Here is a 26,292-nt window from a genome sequence, read left to right as displayed (position 1 = left end):
GCTCAGGGGTTTAAGGATCCAGTGTTGCCATGACTGTGGTGTAGGCTGCAGCTGCAGCTCCAATTCGACCCCTAACCTGGGAAATTCCACGTGGTGTGGGTGTGGCCATAGAAAGAAAAAAAATGTAAATGGAAGAATAACAGCAGACATCAATAAAAAGCAAGATACCCAGTGAAGCAACATCTTTGTGGTACTAAGAAGGAAAAACCTGCCAACCTAGAATTCCATACTGGCAAAATGTCTTTCAAAAGCAGAGGTGTATTAAAGACTTTTTCAGACACACAAAAGCTGAAAGAATTTCTTACTAGGAGACCTGCACTATAAGAAGTGCTAAAAGAAGTCCTTTGGGTAGAAGGAAAATAATATGTGACAGACCTGGATCTATACAAAGAAATGGAAAGCACCAAAGAAGGATAAATTAAAATGACTTTTTTTCTTAGTTCTTTTTATAACTTTTTAAAAGACAACTGTTGAAAACAATAAATGACAACAATGCATTGCGGAATTTAGCATATGTAGAAGTAGAATGTATGACAAAGTAGCACAAGGTTGGGGAGGAAGGAATGGAAATATACTGCTTAAGTTCTGCATCGATGTGATAAGTTAAAGGTATATACTATAAGCCCTGAGGGAACCACTAAAAAAACAAAGAATGATACCTAATAAGCTATTAAAAGAGATAAAATGGAATTATTAATATTCAATTAATCCAAAGACGGTCAAAAAAGAGGAAAAGGCAAATAAAGAACAAATGGGATTAGTAGAAGGCAAATAGCAAAATGGTAGATTTAAAAACCAAGCATATCAAAATCACATTAAATTAAAATGATCTAAACATCACAATTAAAAAACAGACTGTTGAATTTGATAAAAAAAAGCAAGATCTAGAGTTCCTGTCATAGCACATCGGAAAAGAATCTGACTAGGAACCAAGAGGTTGCGGGTTCGATCCCTGGCCTTGCTCAATGGGTTAAAGATCTGGCATTGCCATGAGCTGTAGTGTAGTTTGCAAACGCGGCTCAGATCCCGCTTTGCTGTGGCTGTGGCATAGGCTGGCAGCTGTAGCTCCAATTAGAGCCCTAGCCTGGGAACCTCCATATGCCGTGAGTGTGATGATAAAAAGAAAAAAAAAAAAAAAAAAAGGCAAGATCCAACTCTAGGCTGCCTTCCGGAAACCCAGATTAGATATAAAAACACAAAGGTTAAAAGTAAAAGGATGAGGAAAAAAATATAACATACTAACACAATCAAAAGAAAGCTGGAATGTTTTTGTTAATATCAGCCAAAGTAGATTTCAGAACAAAAAATATTACCAGGGATAAAAGGAGACATCCCTTAATGACAAAGGGTCAATCCATCAAGAGGACATAACAATCCTAAAGGTTTACTACGTACCTAACATCAGAGCTTCAAAATACATGAAGGAACAACTGAGAGAACTCAAAGAAGGAACAGACGATTCCAAAATTTTAGTCAGATTTCAATACTGCTCTCTCAATAATTGATAGAATACACAGAAATTTTTAAATAAATAAAAGACCCGAACAACACTATCAAACAACTTAACCTAACTGACATTTATAGAACTCTCCATCCAACAACAGTAGTATACACATACTTTTAAAGCACACAAGATTTACCAAGAAAGACTATATCATGGACCATAAAACAAATTTAAAATTGAAAAGGATTAAAATCATACGAAACATACTCTCTGAATTAAGTTAGGAATCAATATCAAAAAAGGAACTTAGAAAATCCTATAAATATTTGAACATTAAATAGCACACTTCTAAATAACCCTAGATCAAAGAAGAAATCTAAAGAGAAATGAGAAAGTATCTTGACCCAAATGAAAATGAAAGCACAGAATATCAAACTTTGTGGGGTATAACCAAACCAGTATTTATAATGGAATTTGTATCATTAAATGCTTATATAAGAAGTAATGTCTGATATTAAGTTGTGGCCACCAGACTAACAATATTAGTATCACCTAGGAACTTAGATATGCAAGTCCTTAGGCCCTACTCCAGACCTACTGAGTCAGAAACTGCAGGTGTAAGGCGCAGCTATCTATGGCCCTACAGGTGAGTCTGATGCACATTCGACTCTTGAGAAACACTGCTGTATATTGCTGCTTATTTTTATTGTGTTAGGGTTTCTTTCCTCAATAAGGAATCTATGCAGTTTAAACTGCTCTTGAAGTTCCTGTCATTAAAAACAATCTAGTTTTGAATAGTCCATTAATTTTGTGTCATTCAGAAAATTTCCTGGGCTCAGAGTCCTGCAAGTAATTAACCCCACAAATAAATGCTTCATTTGCTTCAGAAGACAGTTACAAGCTTCAGAAGACACAGTTATAATTGTTCTTGAAATCTGCAGGGGGGTAGAGGATAAACACCAGCGGGAAATACAACCCCAGTGAATAATTCCTACTGTTTATAGTAGGAATTCTCTTCATGTGGGAACCAAATGTAATCAATCCCTAATCATGTTTGGTGATGAAAAAGAACAGAGACACATTAAATCTAAATGGCTGACAATATAAAATTAATTTGCTTGAAATATGGTTTTATAGGGGAGTTCCCGTTGTGGCTCAGTGGTTAACGAATCTGACTAGGAACCATGAGGTTGAGAGTTTGATCCCTGGCCTTGCACAGTGGGTTAAGGATCTGGTGTTGCTGTGAGCTATGGTGTAGGTCGCAGAAGCGGCTTGGATCCTATGTTGCTGTGGTTCTGGCATAGGCCGGTGGCTATAGCTCCAATTCGACCCCTAGCCTGGGAACCTCCATATGCCGTGGGTGCGGCCCTAGAAAAGGCAAAAAGACAAAAAAAAAAAAAAGAAATATGGTTTTATACCTACACTCAAATATGAATTTGCCTGACATTTTGGAAAGTCACTTCAAACAAAATATCAAAACCCTAACCTAAGCACTAACTCAGAAGCACTGATTCCTATAGTGATAAACATCACCTTTCTAACTAATTTAATCCATCAACCTAAAGCAGATCTGGTCTCTATCTAAATTTGCTGGCTCATATCCTTCCTGGAACAAAAAGAAAAAGATTTTTGGTTGTAATGGGCTTCAGTTACAACTTCTGCTAATCAAGAATAAACAAAATTGGGAGTTCCCATTGTGGCTCAGTGGAAATGAATCCAACTAGTAACTGGGTTTGACCCCAGGCTTCGCTCAGTGAGTTAAGGATCTGGCATTGCCATGAGCTATACAGTGCAGGTCGCAGATTCGCCTTGGATCCTGCATTGCTGTGGCTGTGGTGTAGGCCAGCAGCTGCAGCTCTGATTCAACTCCTAGCCTGGGAACTTCTGTATGCCACGGATGCGGCCCTAAAAAGCAAAAAAAAAAAAAAAAAAAAAAAAAGAAAAAGAATAAACAAAATCTATATCAAAATTCTTAGCTGACAAGTATAGATGATAATTTCAATAAAAACATGAAAGCAACATTTGCCTTGGAAGAATTTTAGTATCAATTCTATCAATTAATCTGTTTTAGTAAGTCTTCATAATGAAGGGAAAAACAGTGAAGTCCTAGTATTCCTAGGCTCAAAGGGAAAATGTAGTCCCGCTTTCCTTCCTCTCCCCCAATCTCTGCTGACTTTCATCAGCTTTGGTTCTTTCTAAGGAAACTGCCTTCTGCTCTTTTCTGTTTTTGTTTTTTTAAAACAAGCCCACAACAGCTGCCTATGAGACTATGGGAGTATAATCAAATAATCAGCCAGCCACCACTGTTAAAATGTTTTAATATCAATGTAAAATGAGATCAGGGTTTTAAAAGCAACTTTCAGAACGCAAACACAGATTCCTAAAATGATTTATCTTCCTTTCAGAAGCCTAAATATGTTCATATAACATATAAACATATAAATCTTAGGGTTTTTTTAATATCATGGTATTTTTCCCATTTTAATACATCTACAATTAACAAACATGCAAAATAACTAAGTTCCAAATCAAAGGCCTCCAGCAGAAACATCCAAATTAAAAATGAAGCATTTTAATTTACTTACTGCCCATGAACCCAATGAAAAACTATCCTTTTCTCCATACCTCAGTAAAAACACCAAATTAATTTCTAGGGCACTGATAGCATTAACAGTATTTAGCTCTCCCTTGTCAGCATCCAGACGTTCCCAGTTCGATCTATGTAAATTAATGTTACAGTTCCATTGTTGGAAATGCCCCACCATCTTCTTTACTGCATTACACTTGGCAGGGCAAACACCAAGTCACAAAGTAGGAAATGAGCCATGAAGAACATAATGGCTTGACAGAAGAGCTAAGTGGATCTGCCAATTGAGTGAAGATATTAATGGAAACATAAAATTCCAGGAGGCATTCTTTCTTCATTCTACGTTACCAATACGTATAGTACTAGGAAGTAAAGAGTAGAGGAAGGTGACAACAGCTACATACATGAAATTCCCTAGAACTAAAAAATAAAAGCAAACTAAACAAAAGGCAAAGTATAGTGGGCCAAAGAACTGACTCGAATTTGGGTTTTATTTGTGGCTGCAAGCAACCTCTAAATTGAGGTTCATAAATTAGAGAACAGTTTCAATGCACTGAGGGATCAGCAATTTGCACAAGAACATTATTAAAATATTTTATGAGTTGTATATGCTTATTTGTTGAATTTGGTGCCAAAAGTCAAGAAATAACTAAATAAAAATAAATAAACCTCAAATATTTCCTTTTTACTATACCCACTTTCAATAATTACAAAGTATCTTTAACACAAATTTTCTGTCATTCCTCAGGTGAATTAGTGAAACAGAAACTCAAAACATAACCGTAATGTTATGCCAGAGAATAATTTTTCTTCAATAACTTAGTCTGTTCCAAAGTATTTCTGCCCAAAATGTGTAGGTGCAACAGGATGAACTTCAGTAGTTAAAATTGTGATCTCTGGAAACTCCTGAATGATTGATTTGGCACCTTCAAAAAAATAAAAGAAAAATTGTCATTATGGCAGGATTTTTTTGATAACATTACTTGGAGTTCAGTAATTTTATAATCAGTCATTAGATCTAATATTGACAGAGGACAGAGAGCAATGATCTTTAGACACAAAGTCAGACTTGGTTAATCTCTTAGTTTATATAATATCTGATATCAGAAAAGCTTTGATAGTAGTCACACTATGTTCCTACCCACTCACTAATAAATTCTTAGAATCAAATTGTTTTGTATCCAAGATTTGAAAAATATATTCAGTTATAGCAACTTTTCCCCTGAAGAGTCATTTCTATTTTATTTTAAAGGCAGCTGTGGAGTCCCCTGGTGGCTCAGTGGGTTAAGGATCTGGCATTGTTACTGCTATGGCTTGGCTCGCTGCTGTGGCACAGGTTCGATCCCTGGCCCTGGAACCTCCCCATGCTGTGAGCAGAGCCAAAAAATAAAAATAAATGTAAAGGCAGCTGGAATAGAGAGAATACAGTCCTTTCTGGAAACAGGATCATAACATAAGATGATGGTTTCTCAAGTGGAACCATATTGAAACAAGTGCAAACACTCCTTTGTTATATAAGAGGAAGCTAGCTTTTGAGAAGTTTTGAGTCTAGTATAGGGGGAGGGAAATAGATGAGGGAGGGGAAGACACTAGCTATGACCCCAGTCAAACTAAAAAGCCATAGCAAGGCTGCCACAGAATAAGATTTTTTCATTATAATGTCAAAGAGTTAGTACACTAGCGTGTACTAACACAATTAGAACTAAAACGATTGCTTTTCTAGTCCCAAAGAAAGACAACCCAATAATTATTTGGTTATCTCGATGTTCACAATGCCACGTCTGTTACATAAATGGACGATCAAGCAAATCACCCTTTGTCACCATCAACATTTGAACAATCAATGGCCTACTAAATGCAGCACTCCCAACTGATTTCTCGGTAGCCTCTCCAGGGTTGGCTGAGACTTGGAAACTTTGCAAATGAGAAAATGCCCTAACTAGAATCCATATATTTCACTTTCATTTCAATTATGATACAAGTACAAATTCATTGTAGAACATTTGGAAAATACAAAAAAAAAAAAGCTTAGAAAAGAAAAGGAATCATTTAGAATCCCACCACCCTAAGGAAACCACTGTTAATATTATGTAACTTAAAATGAAAATTGAAATAGTATTGTGCATCTGTCTAGCCTCTGATGCTAAGGAAAGATTTATTAGGTTCCATGTTAAATCCAAGCCTGATTTTGGTAGTTATAATAGTCATAATTTGTATTAGTCATCTCTAAATTTGGTGATGACATTTTATACTAGTCTAATGCTATTATTTTTTATTCTTCTCTTTTACATCTACCAGATTTTCTGATGTCATTAAATATTTTTCAAAAACATGATTTAATAGTTACATAATATTATGTTATTTTGAATATACAATTGATCCTTGAACAACATGGGGCAGGGGGCAGTTAATCCACATATAACTTATTAGAGTCGGCTCTCTGAATCCACAGTTCCTTTGCATACACAGATTCAACCAGCTATGGACTGTGAAATACTGTAGTATTTACTACTGAAAAATATCCACATATAAGTAGACCCACACAGTTCACCTGTGTTGTTCAAGGGTCAATTGTATATTTCTTTAACCATTTCCAAGTAATTCATTTACATACTTTCAAATTTCTTCTTACATGAAATATAACTCTAGTGACTATCCTAAACGCTGAATTTCTACATGCATTTATGATTATATTTGTAGGACACTTTCACAATTGTCTTAGATCATATGGCAAAAAAAAAAGCATGTTCTTAAATTAGGCTTATCTCCCTCAGGAAATGGAGAACACAAGTTTTCTCACCATGCCCTTTGAGCAGAAGTCTAACTTTAAAAACTTCTCTTTGCTTCACACTGCAAAATTTACTTCAGTTAGACCAGAGTGCTAGCTAGAACTTCGAGTTTCTTGCTGTTTGAGAACAATTCTCAAGCTCAGGTGGGGAACAGAAAAATAGGGAACTCTCAGCCATTTGCAATCTCTACTCAAAAAGGACCACCAGGAAAACAATTACAATCCCCTTCAGTGGGGTTAGTTCATACTCTTCTATTTGAATTTGAAAAACATTAGAATGGTGTAAAGTATTATTACTAAGCTTAGAGATGACAAACACAAATTATAACTACCAAAATTCAATTTTAATGTAGATGCAAATGAACTTTTCCTCTGGAAGAGAGGCTGGACAGATGCACACTTACCCATCCCACGACCACTCAGAGCTGGCAGCTACTGCCCTATGTTAAACTCACCATGAGGAGTGGAGAACAGACTGAGTAGGATAATAACACTAGGTTGAACTCCATGTTCTATGAGAACCTTTACAGCTTCAATTACAGTATTTCCAGTGCCTGAAATCAAATGACAACCAAATGCATTGGCAACTTTAACATTCATCTCAAAATGTCTTTGAAGTTTCTTTGAAGTAAGGGCAATTTGGTGATCTAACACAAGATACTATATTATGTTAACACTAGTCAAAGCTTCATTTGAAGGTGCCTGTTCTTAAAGCTCCTGTCATGGCTCAGAGGATAGTGAACCCAACTAGCATCCATGAGGACGTGGGTTCAATCCCTGGCCTCGCTCAGTGGGTTAAGGATCCAGTGTTGCCATGAGCTGTGGTGTAGGTCGCAGACGTGGCTCGGATCCAGCTTTGCTGTGGAAGAGGTGTAGGCCAGAGGCTACAGCTCCGATTGGACTTCTAGCCTGGGAACCTCCATATGCTGTGGGTGTGGCCCTAAAAGACAAAAAGACAAAAAAGAAAAAAAAAAGAAAAAAAGAAGGTGCCTGTTCTTTACCGAGGACATTATTTTCAGTAACGGACATAAGCCATATACTTTCCAGTTTTCAAATGCACAACAAGCCCTAAATTCATTCAGTATTTGAGATAGCAAATTTAATACCCACCATCAGAGTAAGCTTAGGAAATAGATTAGAATAGTAGAAAAAAATATTACCTCCAAAGAGGATAAATTGAGAAAATCATTGTTAATATTCACTGGGCCAAAGAGGGGACATATTTCAATATATTTTCCATCTTCTATATATTTTGCCTCATATGATTCTTTGCTTCAATATGTTCATTTTAAGATAGAAGCTTTTTAGACTTTCTACAATTTGATTAATGTATATTATTATACAATGATAATTCCCTAAAAAGCTGCCCAGAGTAACTCCAAATCCAACTGAGGAAAGGCAAAAAAAAACATTTAGAAGTGATTTTTGCCTTTATATAAGGGTACCCAGAAGGCAGGCACTAAGTTGAATTTAAACCCTAACCAAAGGTTACAGATTAAATACAAACCACTTACTGAGAATTGGATACATCAGAAGGACTTTTCTCCTGTAAATGTCTGGGGGGAACTTGGCATAATATACTTTGGCTCTTTGTGTCTCCTCATCACTCTGAATCAGGATCTTTCCAATTCGTATGGATCGACAGCAGTCTCGTAAACCTTGTTCCATTGCCTCACCTTGAAGAAGGAAGTAAAAAAGACAAAAGGGATTAGGAGGAGTTGGAGTGAAAGTCCAAGAATAGGCCAAAGCAGAGTTTGTTACTGTTATAAACAGAATAAAGACATTGTCAAGATGGAAGTAATTCTTCCTAAGCTAACAGCTTTTAATTCTAATATGCTCATATTTTATACTTAATTTTGGTCAATGAAAGTAGGTTAAGGGCTGGTCAATGAAACTGGAATAAGCTAATTTTACCAATGGCTTGCAAGTTTTAGAGCTTCCATGATTACAGAAAATAAAGTGTTTTATTAAGCTGCTCCATGAGCTTTTCTAATATCAAGAACATTTCACTTCTATTATTTTAAGGAAATTCTGTTGCTGTCACCTGACAAAAATATAAAATATTTATGGAAGAATGGGGGCTATAGAACAAAGGCTCTCCATTTAGATCAAGGTGGAATCAGGAGATATCACTTAGCCCCAGTCATGACTTCAATGGAAGAAGCTTTGCTGGCAATCAGTGAAAAGTAGTATGTTGTCCCCTCTTTCCCAAGAGAACCACAACTACCACCACCACCACCTGCTGCTGAACATAGAGCTATTTTTGAGTTTGAATTCCTTTAAGGAAGTGTTCACCAAAAGTCAGTCATTTTCATACCACCTTCAAGATTTTAGGGCATAACGGAATTCTATTTGTATAATTATTTACTTAATATTTTTCTTTAATTGTTTTCATTTACATTTATTTTAAGAAGAAACTTGATATCACTAATGAAAATATAAGAAGTTTCTTTCTGATATGTATGAAAATCAACCAATAGCTATTAAGGTTAAAAACACCCTATCTATGCATCACCGGTCATCTGGTATACACTAGGAGTGTAAGGACCATGCTACTGCCCACAGGGCAGGAGCTGGACTGAAACAGAAGAAATTTTGTCTTAAAAACCCATGTCCATCACCTTCACTAGTTTTAAAAGGTTGAACAACATTGTCCTGAAAATCCTATCACTGCTTAAGTTACCTTCTTTAAAAAAGAGAGCTTAAAGTTCCTATTTTATTTTGAGATATTGACTTATTCACAAACAGAACTTTATAGCCAGAGAAGAAAAGGGAATGTTTATATGTGGTAAAAAAAATCCATATGTTTCCAATGCAAGCAAGTGGGGCTTCTAATATACCTTGGACTTTGTGCAAAGAATAATTAATGATAAATTGCTGAATGGAAATAATCATCCCCATGTAACAGGTGTAGGTCCTAATTACAGGCATTTAGTTTTGCTACACAAAGGTTGGTTTAGAAGGGCAATCAGTTGGACTCAAACATAAATACATTTATAAGACTAGCAAATAGAAATACCTCCAGTTAATCACAGTCATTCTGCAACACAGTCACATATTCATCAAATATAAAACTAAAAATATTAGGTGATTCAGTCCAGATCTTGACAGAGCAAGACTGTTCCTCACAAAAGAAATTTAAGAATCCAAAACAAAGATTTTCTATAATCAGGTGTTCAAAGTTCTGCAGGCCTGAATTTGTACTATGTTCCATCAGTCTTCAAGTTGCCTTGTTCTCTCCAAGACAGCATCATTGCATCCTCCTATTCTCCTACCCTTCTCTGAATATCTTTCAAAGATGGCTTGCCCATGGGGTCAGGCTACTAGGAAAAGATGCTCTGCAGTTAAAATTAGCCGAACTCAGCAACACACAAGCCCATGATTCCAAGGCAGCATGAAAAGAGACAACACAAGTGGTGAGATTTAAGCTAAGGCAGGCTGCAATTATGAGAGACAAGCCCACCTCTCTCCTGGAAAATAGCTAACTGTATATATGCATGCAAACAGAGAAAATCACACATGTATGCAAACCTACCACTTCTCATTATGCTGACCCCACAATTTCCCTTTTCAAATTTCACTCCTTCATACTTGTACCCTGTTGAGGAATAAAACCAAAGAATTTATCTTTCTTCATTGGAGCAACTACATATTTTATAAAGTATCTATGGTTTAAAGCAGATGGATACAGAGCAACTCTTGTCCAGACATACTGTATAACATCTTAGGTTCCCAGTTGGAAGTAATAAGCAGGGTCATGATTTTTCATAGTTATGTCTTAATTCTTCATAAGAAACCTGTGGGGATAATTGGGTGAGGTAGACTTCATCGAGTGATAATAGGCATTTATGATAGCATGACATTCACATATATGGTCCTCAGACTGAAATCAGAGGAAAATTGTTGCACTCCAAGAATGCTATAAACCCCATCAATTCAAACTAGGACCCCACTGTGAGGCACAAAAGATAGCTCCTCATTCTCGTCCCTTTTTATGAGCCTCCATTCTGTGTTAAAAAGCAGAAGAGAAAGGCTAAATTATCAAGACATGTTCAACCCTTGGTCTCATTCTGAATTTGTTCAATTATGATGCAGCAAGCTCAGCCCCCAATTTTCATAAAATCAACCTTTGGATATAGCAACTTCCATTATTTACTAAAGAACAAATTAGAATTTGAAATCTCTGAAATAGGGATCCTTGGCTGCTTTCTATTACAGCAGAACAAAGCAGCTTCTTCAATCCTTGTCATTTTAGTTTTCTTTTTTACTTTCATCCTTTTACCTGGAGTTTCAATGCCAAACTAGCCCACCCATTTGTTAACACCAGCAGCTTCCCCACAGAGGTGAAGATAAACTGCTGGCAATCCTCAGCTCTGTCCCAATGTGCCATCATCAAAGGCAACACCTGCATGATGCAGAATATTTATTAACCTTTAACTTGAACTGATAAGCAAGCCACTCACATGAATTTCGTTTCTAAATGTCTCAAGTTTATTAAGTTGTTTAAAAGAACAGCTCCGTGTAGACTCCTCATTTTGCATACTGGTTTACTTAGACTGCTTTCTTTCCATTTCTCCCCAGTTCTATCTCAGAATTTTTATGAGAAGAATATGAGATTAACAGCCCTGGTTACCTGTTGGAGTGGTCACCATGCATTCTTTATATGGTAGCTGATTCAATCCCTCTTCCACAACAAGTCTGATCTAGACAGTCAAAGGAAGAACAAGTTGAGAACTTGCTAAGGATCTATTAGCTGTTAGCCTAAGGGGCTGAACACTAGGCAAAAAGTCAGTAACACACTAGGCAAGGATTTAGCTTATGGTCATAGGAAAGGGGCCCTCTCATGTGTTAGATGCAGAGATAGATCCAAATGTCAGGCTGCTTGCTGCTAGATATCCTTGGTGAGGCACATGATTGCCACTAAAGGCTCAAATATCCCTTCTGATTCTCATTCAGTCAGTCCAGGCTATATTATGAGAAATGCAAAACTACAGCAACTACAGCAACTACTTCCATGGCAGGCATCCTTGGAAGTAATATGGTTCTGGTTACTCTAGAAATAGTGCCCACTGGGAACTTCTTTGCCTCCTTTAGTACTTTGAGATTGTTAATTTGGATTCTTTTTAACAAAGGCCCACCATAATGCAAATAAAGCCTGAATTTCTTACGAGGAAATAAATGAGTGGAGGCGGCTGAACCAGTTTACTGAGCTTGAAGTAGGATCCAGTTGAATGCATTGGGACTTCCCAGCGTCAAAAAAAGTCTCCTAATTATTTTAATGTATGGTTCATAGGAAAGAATCCACCAGTACTGGAAGAGCCTCCTAAAACCACCAGATATGATATTCCTATGAGCACCCAGAGCCCACTACAATAAAAGCAATGCTGAGTCTGCAAAGCTCATTTTTCCCAATCGATATTACATTACTGATTGAGAATCAGGAACAGCAGGGAGAAACTCCAGGCCCAATGATCTGTTATTACAACACAATACCCTGCTGCCATTAAAATGATCAATGCTAAATAGGCCAGTACTTTGTCAACCTGCAGCACCAGAAGGTCCAGGAACCTCAGGAATAGTGCGTGTGTGTGCATACTCACCTCTAGCCACCACTTTATGTGGAGATTAATGCTGCTTATGAGCAAAGTACAAGAGAAGAGGATCATTTTCTTTGAAGAGCCTAGTTCTCCTCCTAGTAATACTCCTATAGTCTTATTGCCTGCACATCTCCTACAGCTCTGGGACAGAAATCAATGTGTCCAAGCCTTACAGGAGAACATAAAATCAGAAGAGTGACTAAAATATAAAGAACTCAAATTAAAAAATAAAAAAGACCTGAGTGCCAGAGAAGCCAATCCTGACAAATTCAGGATAGAATTAATGTCAACTATAATAGGTCCCTTGTGCTAGAAGAGACAGGGTACTAGAAATACTCAACAGCTCCAGTCCTCACCACAATCGACCCTCCACACCCCCCACCTCCAATATCTGGACCTTCAAATCCAACTGCAGAGAACAGAGAGGTCCAAATTACCATCCCCTTAAGTGAATTATGCCCTAGGTCCTCATTATCTCATTTGAATAAGATCTAATGCCTGGTCTTTCAGGCAAGTATTTTACAATAACCATGAAGTTAACTCCTATTTTCTATAGAAAAAGGGCACAAGGAGAACAAGAGAAAGAAAGAGGGACCATTTTCTACCAGTTAACACCAAGACCTCTGTTTTCCCCACAGAAGCCACTGACACAATTGCCTTGAACCTGTCCCTTTGGTTTGATAAAAGACTAAAGACGACATGACCTAACTGCCACTCCAAGAATGTCAATTACATTTATCTTGACGTATATCCAAGGATTATTACTACCCTGGAAGCTCAAATATAAGTAGCCTTTGAACCTAACTGCCACTCCAAGAATGTCAATTACATTTATCTTGACGTATATCCAAGGATCATTACTGCCCTGGAAGCTCAAATATAAGTAGCCTATAAGAATACTTAAAATCAAAAGTAGAATAGGAGTTATCTATACTCTCTTGAAATAAAAATTTTCTTCAGGGAAAATCTAAACGAAAAGTTTCACACCTCCCCCCACCACCACATTCCCTTTAATAATTTATCTTCTATCTGATTATACCTGTAAGCTTAATAAGTCACTTTTCATTCTTTCCCAAACTAAATACTGAGAACAGTATTTAGATTGTAAACCCCATGAGATCAGGGACAATGTCTATACTCTTTACGACTGTATCTCCTCACCCAACAACACAGTCAAGCACAATGTATGACTCACATGAGTTCAATGTATATTTCATGAATGGATGAAACCACAGCAGAGTATGTGTCAACCTCATTCCAAGCACTAAACACACTTAGATATATACACATAAGAAGTAAAAAATACTTGCCCAAGACACCTAACTTGGTCTGAGATCCTATCAGATGAGATCAGCTAAAGATAACTGGGCTTGTTCAAGCCTTAAAACGAAGTCCCTAGGAGTTCCCTGCTGTGGCCCAGATTCAATCCCTGGTCTGGGAACTGAGATCCTACATCAAGCTGCTGCATACCATGGTTAAAAAAAAATTTTTAAGGAGTTCCCATCGTGGCGCAGTGGTTAACGAATCTGACTAGGAACCATGAGGTTGCGGGTTCAATCCCTGCCCTTGCTCAGTGGGTTAACGATCCGGCATTGCTGTGAGCTGTGGTGTAGGTCGCAGACATGGCTCTGATCCCGAGTTGCTGTGGCTCTGGCTTGGGCTGGCGGCTGCAGCTCCGATTGGACCCCTAGCCTGAGAACCTCCATATGCCACGGGAGTGGCCCAAGAAATGGCAAAAAAAAAAAAAATTTAATAAAAATAAATAAAAGGAAGTTCCTGAGCACAGATAGTCCAACTTAGTATTTCACATATGAGGATACTAAAGAAAAGAAGAGGCAAAATAAATATCCACATCCATGTAAACTGTAAGAGAAGTATTAGTTTTTAATGCATTCAATGGATACCACAAGGGTAACTACTAGGTCTCCTTACATCTTTGATTGCCTTTTAATGTACTTCACTGCCCTAAAAGAAGGCATTTAAGGCTCAGGATCAGGTTACCAAGATCCACTTCAAAGGCAGTGGTACCTCAGAACTATAGAGAACAATGCTTTGAGGTGAATGGGATTGAGGCAAAGCTTTAATGCAACAGTGAAACACTTTTGAAGTCTAGCAAGATGTCAGTTACTTGACACAATCTCTCATCCCCAGAATGATCTAGAACAAAAAAAAAAAAAAAGCCCCTTGGCCTACTATGATTATATCATTAAGAACAACAATGAAATGAAAATAGAAAGCCTCCATCCACTTACCAAACGATCTGCAGAAAACATGAAGTCCCCTCTACTGGCTGTCCTAAAAAAAAGGAAGTACAAGTTTTAGTCTAAATTAGAACTTTAAAGTAAAATATTACTTAATATATAGGGTAACACTGAAATTAAGACCTATTACATGCTAAAAGCTTAAAAGTTTACCTGTAACAGACTATTATTGAGACATGATATTTTTCACTAGGACATAGGAACCTAAGTGGAATGACTTGATAAATATCATTTGATATCAACATTAGAGACAAGAATTTAAAAGATCATGTAGTCGCCCACTGAATGGCTCAAGTATATACTATGCAACCAGTAGATGAACAAGCTCCCCCTGGAAGATGGTGTCATTCCAAGAGCTCAAGAAAAAAACTTTGCAGTAAGAAAAGCAGGTTCTCCCCATTCTCACCGACCATTCACCTTGACCTAAAACCCTTGTTACCAACATAAGTAACCCATCTACTTTGTCTCTAATTTTTTTTTAGAATGAGAATGGTATGAACAAGTAAATCCTCTATTTTTGCCACTGCATTCCAGACCTCTTCCTCAAACTATAGATAATTTGTTTCCTTTTGCCGATTTTTTCAAAGATCTTATTCTATAGATCTTTCTACCATTTTACTGTACATTCTATACAGAAGTTCCTGTACATTAACCAATACTCCTGGTCAAAACTTTCAGATCCTGAGGTACCCAAGTAATAATAATCCACAGTTGCACCTATTCACAAGCTGTTAATCAGCCAAAAGGGAATGTTAGAGGGCTGACATTTTTTTTTCCTGTATGTAAAAATCTACTATTGTTTCTCCTCCTGCTCTAAGTTAAATGATCTGACTGATTTACAGTTTATGTACTTAAAAATCCCCATCTGCCTATCCATAGCATACCTAAAATATTCCCCAATGTAACATCAAAATGACAAGCATATATTATCTCAGTATGCCATTAATCACGACTCTCTTTTTCAAGCTGCATTTACATTCTCTGACAGGTAAAAGCAATGAAATATCCCTGACACAAATGGCATTAGGTTCTTTAGAGTAACCAAATTTCTATTATATTACAGATATTAACTCTCTAAAATACGGATCACAGTTGAGCAATAGCAAGAACACAGGTCTGGGAGTTCCCGTCATGGCTCAGCAGTTAACGAACCCAACTAGTATCCATGAGGATGCAGGTTTGATCCCTGGCCTCACTCAGTGGGTTAAGGAGCCCGGGTTGCCATGAGCTGTGGTGTAGGTCGCAGATGCAGCTCAGATCTTACATTGCTGTAGCTGTGGTGTAGGCCAGCGGCTACAGCTCTGATTTGAGCTCTAGCCTAGGAACCTCCATTTACCACAGGTGCAGCCCTAAAAAGACAAAAGACAAAAAAAAAAAAAAAAAGAAAGAATACAGGTTTGTATTCTTTATATATAAATATTCCCTAAACTCAGAAAACTCTATCCACACACCTACACACAGAGAGCTCATTTAAAACAGGCTCTAGGTTATGTACTGCGGTTTTTAAATAAAACTATACTATCACACTAGAACCTTTCATTTCTATAATTGATTTTCACAACATTCTTGTCAAGGAAGTAAAAGTCAGTGAACTACCAAAAAAAAAAAAAACCCAAAGCCTACTGACCTGTTTGCTAGACCTACACAAACTTGTCTAAGCTACCAGAACACAGTTTTTCAATAGGGAAGAAAAGTCTGGATTTGTCTTAAAGAAATATCTAGTAATATATCTTGAGAATACATGTGAAATATTTGTTTTTTAAAATTTCTAGACAGTTACACATAAATATATTACATAGAAAAATTATATTAGGTTAAGTGATCAGAGTTACCCAAATTTGTTATTTTTTAACTTTAGAATCAGACATTTTTAACACCTTTCACACTCTCCCCCAAAATATCAGCCACAGCTGATAACTTTTACAGGATAAGGATCTTCTCTACATTCCAAAAAAGGTACACACTATGAGAACCTAATATGAACTGTCATCTCTTGATAGCTATTTGACTTCCAACTGAAAAAAAATCACTGCTCCAAGTCATCCCACTACAGATTACTAACTTAATACCTGCTGTTTTAGACAGACTTTAGACCCATACCATTTACTCGAAATCAATTTAGAAATTAAAGTACAGCTAGAATACAATAAGTTGGCTGCATTTAAAAAAAAAAAAAAACCCGCAGTGGTCTTCCATAGCTACATCTAAATCCTTAACATTATTAACACTAGAGTTTCATAAAGCAGATATTGGCTTGTTGGATCAATCAAGTGCACATAATCACTGAGCCCCTACTTTAGCCTCAACACTAGACTACAGTATTTGTTAATAAAGATGTTTTGAGAGTTCCCTTGTGGTGCAGCAAGTTAAGGACCTGGTGGTGTTACTTCAGTGGTTTGGGTCACTGCTGCAATGTGGGTTTAATCCCCGGCCCAGGAAATTCCACATGCTGTGGGCACAGCCCAAACATTAAAAAAAAATTTTAAGATGTTTTAATGTAAACCAGACCCCAAGTCTTATTCACTCCATATATTTTGTTTCAAATCATAATTCTATCCACTTTTGTCTCAAAACCATTTTCTTAAAAAAACCATACTAGAAACAAAGTTTTAATAGACATTTTAATCATCCTTTTTCTGATAACTGTTCCAAATAAAATCTAATGAAAAATTATCATAAAGCAACAAACATACCAACACACACCCCTGGAATATTCTAAAATATATTCAAATATTTAAACAATGATTTCCAAGCACTCATAATTCAGAGCATGGAAATTTAATTAGTGTTAATCTGAGTATCTTTTAAATTGTGCAAATCCCAAATAGGATTAAGAATATAATATAGTGGATTCTCCCCAGCAAATGTGTCACACATCTGTAGTAAAAAATGAAAGCCAAAGGCAGCCATTTAAAAAAAAATGATCTTCACACAGAAACAACAAAAGAATGAAAATCATACCAGAAGCCAAATCCTCATTTTAATGTGGACTTGGTAAACCTAACTCTTCATTATTTAATAGTGTCTATAAAGCAGCTTAAAATTTCCAGAGAAGCTGTAGCAATTGTATATATTTTAAAACACATATATCTCAGCAAACCCAAACCAAGATGAAACCTCTTGAACCCCTGACCTTTCTTCCAAAAGGCTAGTATGTATTTACTTAACATCCACAACATATGGAACTGTGAGAGAGGAATGTTTTTATTTTTATTTATTTTTTGGCACTCCAAAATTCCTGGGCTAAGGGTTGAACTTGAGACACAGCAGTGACAATGCCAAGTCCTTAACTGATAGGCCACAGGGAACTCCATGAATGTTTTATAATATTAAAAAAAAAAAGATTTCAAATAGAGATCCTTTCCCTTCCTCTTACTAGACCTTGCTTCTGCTGCTACTGTTACCACTACTGCTATTGCTAGAGGGATTCTCTAGTGTGTTGGAAGACGTCTCCTGGAGCATTCTACGCCGAAATTACCATTTATCACTCTCTGTTACTTCTCTCCATTCAGAATAAACTTGACAACCCCTCCCCTTTTTTTAAAGAAAAATTATTTTAAAAACTGTATACATACATACACAAGGTGTACAAAGATTTATTTAGAAGGCTTTTCTGAAAAGGTCCAGAAGTTATAGCAGATTTTATAATGCTGTACATATATTACTCCCTTCTTTCCCATAGGCCATCATTTATTAAAAGATTCCTTGGTGCCAAGTATTAAGCATTTTTGGTGCATTATCTGATCTAATCCTCACATAATCTTGAGGTAGATTCTATTATTACCACTGCTTTAGTGATGAAAGTAATGAGGTTTACAGAGGTAACGTATTCCAAGGTTCTTTCCAGCCCGATGCTAAGTCCCTAAGTAAAGCAATTATCTATATTTTGCTCTAAAAAAGGAATGTTTGCTTAAAGGTAACCAATTTTTAGATGTATTTTAATGACATTTCTCTCCCTGTGAATCAGAGTGTCATGTACATATAATGCAAACAATGAAATAGAGTCTGACAGGCAAATAACACACCATTAAAATGTTCCTTCTAAAGATGGAGAACCCACTACTATAATATGGCTTGTAAAGAATATGTAATGAAGGTGAATACACCCTTTTAAAATAATTAAATTAAAACCTCTGACTTGTCTCTTAAAAAACAATTTACTTAAATCAAATCCCAGTTGCACTGAATTAGGTATCATTTTTGAAAATGAAGATTACACCAAAGGAGTGTTTTTAGCATTTGAGGTAGAAGTTAAGTCTGGGCATAAAGTTGCCAGATTTACCAAATAAAAATATAGGGCACCCAGTTAAATTTGTTTTTCAGAAGCATGCCCCATGCAATGTTTAGGATATACTTACATGAAAAAAAGTATTCATTGTTTTAACTGGATAACCTATATTTTACCTGGCAACCTAAACTAAAGAGGAAGAACTAAATAGACTCAATTTTAGCTCTTGTTTGTTTTTTTAAGCAATAGGTTAAAGAGAAATAAACATAAAAGCTTTTCTGGAAGGTTTAAACCAAAGGAATGTTTCACTTATAGTTAATGTTTAGTGAAACTTCCAAAAACATAAGCTCTACTTTCATAGCTACTTTGTCATGTGATCACTAAAATAAAGAATAGCTCCAAGGTTTGTCATGGTATGCAGATGATTTATAAATGATTTTCCTCCTCCTTCCTTCACCCTCCATAAAACAAACCCCCAGTGAAGTACTTGGAGCAAACCTAATCTTATGTGAAAAAAACAAAAATGAAAATAGCTTTTACTACCTGCCAGGTGCAAGTCATCAAGATGGTAGCTCTTTAGCACCTTCTTAAAAATCTCATAAAATAGTGTCATTAATTATTTATTTGAATCTCAAAGGCAGAATTCAATATAAACATTCACAATCAGGTAGAAAAAGAAGAAACTTTCATTTTCCCTTTAGAACCCAGTTCTCAGTCATTCAAGTTTATTTATTAATTTTTATAATGTTGTAACATCAAAACCCTTATGAACCAGGTACTGTCCAGGCCAGACCTTCCTTCTGCCTCCCCAGAGTCCAAACTAGTGGTGAGACGTTACCAGGATATGCCCAATAAATATTGTAACAGGGGTATGTATAAAGAGGTGAATTCCTCACTTCTGGCTTAAAAGCCAGTTAGAAAATTCACATGAAAAATCAAAACCATGGCCATGAATTAAAAAACTTGCAAGTCAGTTTTTTTCTGTGGTGGACATTTTGCTTTTGTACAAGTTGAAGGGAACAGTTCTGAAATTCCTCCTGGCTTGGAGTGATGCCAGGCCAGGCTCTCTAGGCTGGTTCTGTTTAGTTTAGAATCCCTGGCTCAGCCCATACCACAAATCCAAAACCAGCCAAATCACCATGCAAAGGAAAATTCCTATTCTCCCAGTGGAGGAGTGGCCCATCCTGAGCACCACACAATCACCTGTGGTATAAAGCTACAAGTACAAAGGTTCCACCCAAGACTACTCTACTACTCCACTCTAAGGATGGGCTTCAAAAAAACAAAAAGATTCTCCAAGCAATTCAAATATACAGCTTTGGTTAAGAACATTACCTAGTCAAATGACTCAAAAACATTAGGCTGCACTCACTAATTAGAGCTGCATGGGATGTTCATCCACCCGAGGTTAATTGTCTCCCCACCAGGTAACCAAAAAAAAAAAAAAAAAAAAGTCACAGGCTGAAAGCACTCCTTCTTTAGTGCTATTTCACGGACTAAAATATCCTAGGATTGCTCAACTTTCATCCAAGCTGCCTGCTGAGGCCATGACAAAGCCCCTTTGAGGACAATAGACAGGAAACGTTGAGCAGCTCATGAAACAGCTTCACTTTACTGTTTCAGGAGACAAAAGAAAACAAAAAACTGAGGAGGGGGGATGATCTATTAAATACACAGCATTTTCTTAAATATGAGGTCATGAACTATGTTCAAGGGAAAGGGGCATTATACTCAGATTTTGCTGGGTTTAGTACATAAAGGAAGCAGAAAGGAAAGGATGCGTGGTTTAAACTCATTGCAAAAACAAAAACTGTAAATGAAGCAGTCATTTCTTCCTGAGTTCACCAGTGACCCTGTGTGACTGAGTAAATTATCTGATCATCTGATGTTTAGATTACTGTGCACCCAGATAGAAAACTATTTCCTTGAAATTCAATAATCAACCAACATATTATGTTGCAAATACTCTGCATTTCAAAAAAATAAATAAAAAGACATTTTAAATCAGTCCAACGTTCTCAATCTTGTCTGCTTTATATATTTACAACATGCCATCCTCTGCCTCCACCCCATTTCCCCAGGCCAAAGTTAATTCAGAAAACAATCCCTTCACTATATAGGTAGGAAGGACCAGGAACAGTAAAAAGAATAACCAGTACTCAACAGCCTCTATCATGAGACCATAGTGCACATATATGATTCCACATAAAACAGAGAAGAACATAAGGGCCCAAAGAAGACAGAATGTGATAACTGATGTCACCTTCCATAACTAGACCCATGTAAAAATATAGCTCCTCTAACCACAAGCACTCTATGCCAGCCCCCCCCCAGAAGGGGTGTGAAACAGGTCTTGTTTGTGTGATGGGATGCCAGTTTTTGAAGATAAAAGAACAAAGGTTTCTATTAACAGACTGGATAAACAAAAACAAAACGGTCTCCACACTAAATAACTAAGCATATCAAAAATTGTAGCGAGTCTTTCTATTCTGTATTGCAGTACGATAAAAATTACTTAAGATCCTTCAGTGTTGTCTTTTAAAATAAGAACGTGAATTCTATGTACCATTGAATTACTCTGTCTCCCAAAAGTTCAAGAAACCAGAACTTATAGATGCAATCAGAACCATGAACAAATCCAAACCTGAAGACTTGAAATACCTTAAATGTGCATAGCTCTTCACAGTTTATAACAAACGTTCACAAATACCTAGTTTTAGCCTCCCAGGAGCTCCATGAAATATTATGAATATCTCCATTCCACAAATGATAAAGTTGAATGAAGCACGAAGATGCTAAACATCTTGCCTAAGATCACACTGAAAACTGCTGTCACCTTCCAAACTCAGAAGAAAAAAAAAAAAAGATTTCACTTACACTCAGGTTTATTATACCACACTGAATTTTCTGAATAATGCAGTAAAATCAGGTATGGATACTGATATATTAATGTTGAATGCCATGCCCTCTCCAAATTCTTTAGCAGTTGTTCACCTTTACATTGTCATGAAGACCCCTTTGTGAACTCTAATGAAAGAGAAGGAATCTTCACCCCATAAAAAAGACACATATGCAAATGTATGCATTATTCATAACTAGTCAAAGAATGGAAAGCAAACAAATTGTACATCACCTGATGAATAGATAAACAAAATGTGATATATCTATACAGTGGAATACCATTCAGCAAAAAAAGGAGTGGTGTACTGATAAAATACAGATGAAGCTTGGAAACAGTATGCTAAACGAAAGAAACCGGTCCCAAAAGTGCACATGCTGTATCATTCTATTTTTATTTATTTTTTGTCTTTTTGCCTTTTCTAGGGTCTCTCCCGCGGCATATGGAGGTTCCCAAGCTAGGGGTCTAATCGGAGCTGTGGCAACAGCCACAGCAACTCGGGATCCCGAGCCACATCTGCGACCTAAACCACAGCTCAGGGCAACACCAGATCCTTAACACACTGAGCGAGGCCAGGGATCGAACCCACAATCTCATGGTTCATAGTCAGATTCATTAACTACTGATCCACGACAGGAACTCCTGTATCATTCTATTTATATGTAATGTCTAGAATAGGCAAATAAATAGAGATAAAAAATAAATTAGCGGGAGTTCCCACCAAAAATGAATCTGACTAGTACCATGAGGATGCAGGTTCCAACCCTGGGCTTGCTCATTGTGTTAGGGATAGGGCATTGCCATGAGCTGTGGTGTAGTTTGCAGATGAGGCTTGGATCCTGTGTTGCTGTGGCTGTGGTGTAGGCCAGCGGCTTCAGGTCCAATTCGACCCCGGGCCTGGGAACCTCCATATGCCATGGGTGCAGCCCTAAAAAGACGAAAAAAGAAAAAAGAAAAAAAAAAAAGAAAGTAAATTAGTGGTTGTCTAGGGCTCTGGGTGGGCTGGAAGGAAATAGGGAGTGACTGCTCATGGGTATGGGGTTTCTTGTTGGGGTACTGAAAATGTTCTAAAATTGATTGTGGTCACGGTTACAAAGCAATGAACATACTTTAAAACCACTGAATTGCACATTTTAAAAGATGCATTGTATAGTATGTGAATTATAGCTCAATAAAGATGTCATTTAAAACAAATTAAAAATGCACATACAAATAACATTTCCCACATAATTTCTGAGGGTTTACTAAAGCCCTAAAGCCCATCCACAAGTGCAGCACAAGGTCCAAGACAGCATAGGTCTGAGACACAAGGTCAGGAACTCTTGCTCTATAGAAACAAGAATCATCTTATTTTCTTTGTTTTACAGATTGTTTTATTTCAGTTTCCCCTACTACAACTACCAAGCCTATATCTCCCACTTTTTAAGATCACTACTTCATCTACTAGATCACAGGCCCATAGTTTTCAATATTGATTCATTAGAAACAGTTAAATAGGATACTTTCATAAATATATTTTAAGAGCTAGAAAGAATTTTTAGTAATTGAGCAACTATTGCTTGGAGGTATAGTTGGAATTCAAAAATGTAAAAGATACAATTTCTTAAAATCTAATTGCATAAGATACAGTTTCTTAAAATCTAATAAGATCAAAACAAATAACAATATACAAAATAGAAGGTGAATCTTGCATTAAAAAAGCCAGAGAAGATTAATTAGAGAGGAATAATGATTAAAGGAAAGCTTCCTGGGAGAGATGGACATTTAACGCTGAATGTGGAAGAATAGGTGAAATTTGAACATGCAGAGTAAAGAGAACTCTAGAGGTGAGCAGAGGTAGAGATGTTTCAGAATAGTTCCTAGGAACCATGAAGAAAGGCCTTAATGTTAACCTATGGGTTCCGGACTTTAAGAATTCCCTCAAAATAGCATTTTAACATGTAACTTTGGCTACCTTCGTTTGTAGATTAGGAGGGGTGCCAAAGGCTCCTTTAGGCACCCTTTGCTTCATTAACTACACAAGAAATATCTGATGTTCTAAAAGTTTACAGTAACACAATCCTGATAAGAGTTGGATGATAAGCTTTCATGTGACCAAGTAAACTTAAACTCCAAGACTAAACACCTTAGACAAAAAGACATATTTGCAGTAGCAAAAAGTAAAGGGTCAGAGGCCCTGCTGAGCTTAACAAAATTCTCTTGAAATTGCTTAATTTCTACTCTTGAGCCTGAGGTGATTGGAGGTAAAGCATAACCCTGGATAGCAGCCATTTCTGGGTTATAGACTGACCACGTGTACAGGCACAGGGCAGATGGCGTAGGCGCATTTACCGGCTAGGAATGACAGAGGACACCCCCCCCCCTCCAAGAAACAAAGAGGGTTACTTAAAATGCTTCCTCCCTACACAAAGCTACGCTAAACACAGGTACTAGGAAAGAGGGTAGGAGGCCTGAGTCAGGTGAGACCACCTCTTCAAAGAAATGGCCCCGCCAGGAAACCTACAGACCGGCTAAAGCCAAGAACTTTAGCCTTTTCACTTCCAATCTCCGCCCACCTCTTCAGAGACCCTCCACCTCCCTTTCTCCTTCCGCTCTCGGCTCACTTGTCCCGGATGATGGTCTGTAGTTCCCGGATCTGATCATTCATAGGCAGCAACTTAAGCTGCGCCCCAATCTGCCGGAAGAGTTCGCAGTCCCCTAGGAGGGAGTCGCTGGCTGATGCGTCATAGTTGCCACCATTGCTCTCTGAGTTGAAGCTGGCGCTGCCGCAGGCCTTAGGGTCCCGCTCGGCGGTTACGATAGAATGGGCGTGCACGCTGAGGAGAGTCTGCTTGGCGGTGGAGTCGCTGTTTGCCCCGGCATGGTCCGGCATCAGGTCGCCAGGTTGCTGCGGCTCGAGACTTGGGGTCGAGGCAGAGTTTACTTGCTGGTTGTGACAGGGCATGGAGTCCGGACACCGTAACTCCGTGGCCATACACTGGGCCCGGGCTGTCCCCGCAGCAGCCGACCCTTAAGGATAAAGAGAGGAGGGAAAACCCGCAAAGGCTCTCGTACTCTCGTAACCACTCCCGCCTCTTCGCAACCTCCAACCTCCCAGGCCTTCTCACCCCAAAGGCCACCGCAGCTTCCCCATCGCTCGCTAGGTCCTGACCCGCCCACACCAGCCGTACCGCCTGCCTAGACACTCGATTGGTTCCGCTCCCTGCCACTCTCCAGCTCTCTGCTCCTTAACCCTTTGCGTCGCCGCGCCTGCGTGGGGTTCCACATCTAGCCTGGAAGACCTGATGAGGCCCAGTTCGCTCCGTTTGCGGATCTTCCTGGACCCCCTAGGGCTTCTGCATGCAGAACTTTTGAGTGAGCGGTAGAGCCTGGAAAAAACTAGGGGTAGAGGATGATGAAATGATGACCCACAAAGGCCCATATTTTCAGACTTTTCTAAATGCATCTATAGTAGGCTTGTCTGTGTAACCCAAAAAGGAAGTTAAAAAATGCCTAGCAGCTTGCTGAAAGAGCCTGCCCTCTCTCTCTACCAGCTGCAGCTTCCCAAGTATGCTTGATTGCCAGAGCTTTCCTTATCTTTATTAGTTTGGCCCTACACTGTATAGTTACCATGGGATTCTGAGAGCTTTTCAGATCCACTACCGTTTTGTTTCTTTTAAATACTTGGAAAGACATGTCTTTGTTTTGTTTTGTTTTTTTGACTGTGCAGACTTAACTGTATAAAGGCTTGAGATAAGAATGCTTAGGGCAGTACTTTTTATAACACTTAATTAGAACAATTATAAACCTTGCTAAAATGCAGGTTCTCATGGCCTAACTTTGAGATTCTGATTGAGTAGATCTAAGATGGGACCCAAGAATCTTCCAACACATAACCCAGCAATTGTGATTTTTTTTTTAAATGGTACTTTTTGAGAACAGTGGCTTACGGGCTCCCTTTTGAAGAGCTACTAAAGTCGGAAACCTACTAATTCTGCTCAAAATTATTGAGCAGCATTTAACAAGACCCCTCCCCTCTCTGGACTTGACCTTCCCCGTCTGCAAGTGAGCTGCATTTATTATTTGACCCCTAAATGTTCTTCCAATTTAGACATTCTGTAATTCTATTTTGCCTTCTAAAAGCCAATTCTTAAAGTTCCTTGTTCCATACAGGAACATAATGAACATAGACAGAGATTCAAAGAAATATGAGTAACAGATAACAGGAATATCGAGCCTTTGTGAGACTTGAGCCTTCATCTGGCTCTCTTTTCCATTTTTCCTTGTTGTTTTGTATTGGTATTAATAGTATTTTTCTCCCTTTTTTTCTTTCCCATTTTCTCTGCTTTGTGTTTGACCCTCTGGGTCAGTACACTATTAGCTGTAATTATAGAGTTTAAATTTGATTGGATGATAAAAATTGCAACCTAGAACTGTAATCCCACTCATTTATGAAAGCCTGCGCATCTTTTCTCCTAGTACAGAATGTGACTCAAAGGGTCTCTGGGT

At 37.7% G+C, this 26,292-nt stretch overlaps 1 protein-coding gene across 2 annotated transcripts; it reads right to left on the bottom strand.

Annotated features, from left to right (window-relative positions):
• UPRT (uracil phosphoribosyltransferase homolog) lies at positions 3,746-24,965 on the bottom strand. Of its 2 annotated transcripts, NM_001243289.1 has the most exon segments (7): positions 3,747-4,957; positions 7,275-7,373; positions 8,334-8,495; positions 10,355-10,417; positions 11,453-11,522; positions 14,669-14,711; positions 24,408-24,910. In NM_001243289.1, coding segments are annotated over 7 exon segments (915 nt in total). In that variant the 5' UTR covers positions 24,779-24,910; the 3' UTR covers positions 3,747-4,850.

Source organism: Sus scrofa, chromosome X (genome assembly GCF_000003025.6).
Source record: "Sus scrofa isolate TJ Tabasco breed Duroc chromosome X, Sscrofa11.1, whole genome shotgun sequence".
NCBI lineage: Eukaryota > Metazoa > Chordata > Mammalia > Artiodactyla > Suidae > Sus > Sus scrofa.
The sequence above is the reverse complement of the archived record's forward strand: the minus strand, read 5'-3'. Positions and strand labels throughout refer to the sequence as shown.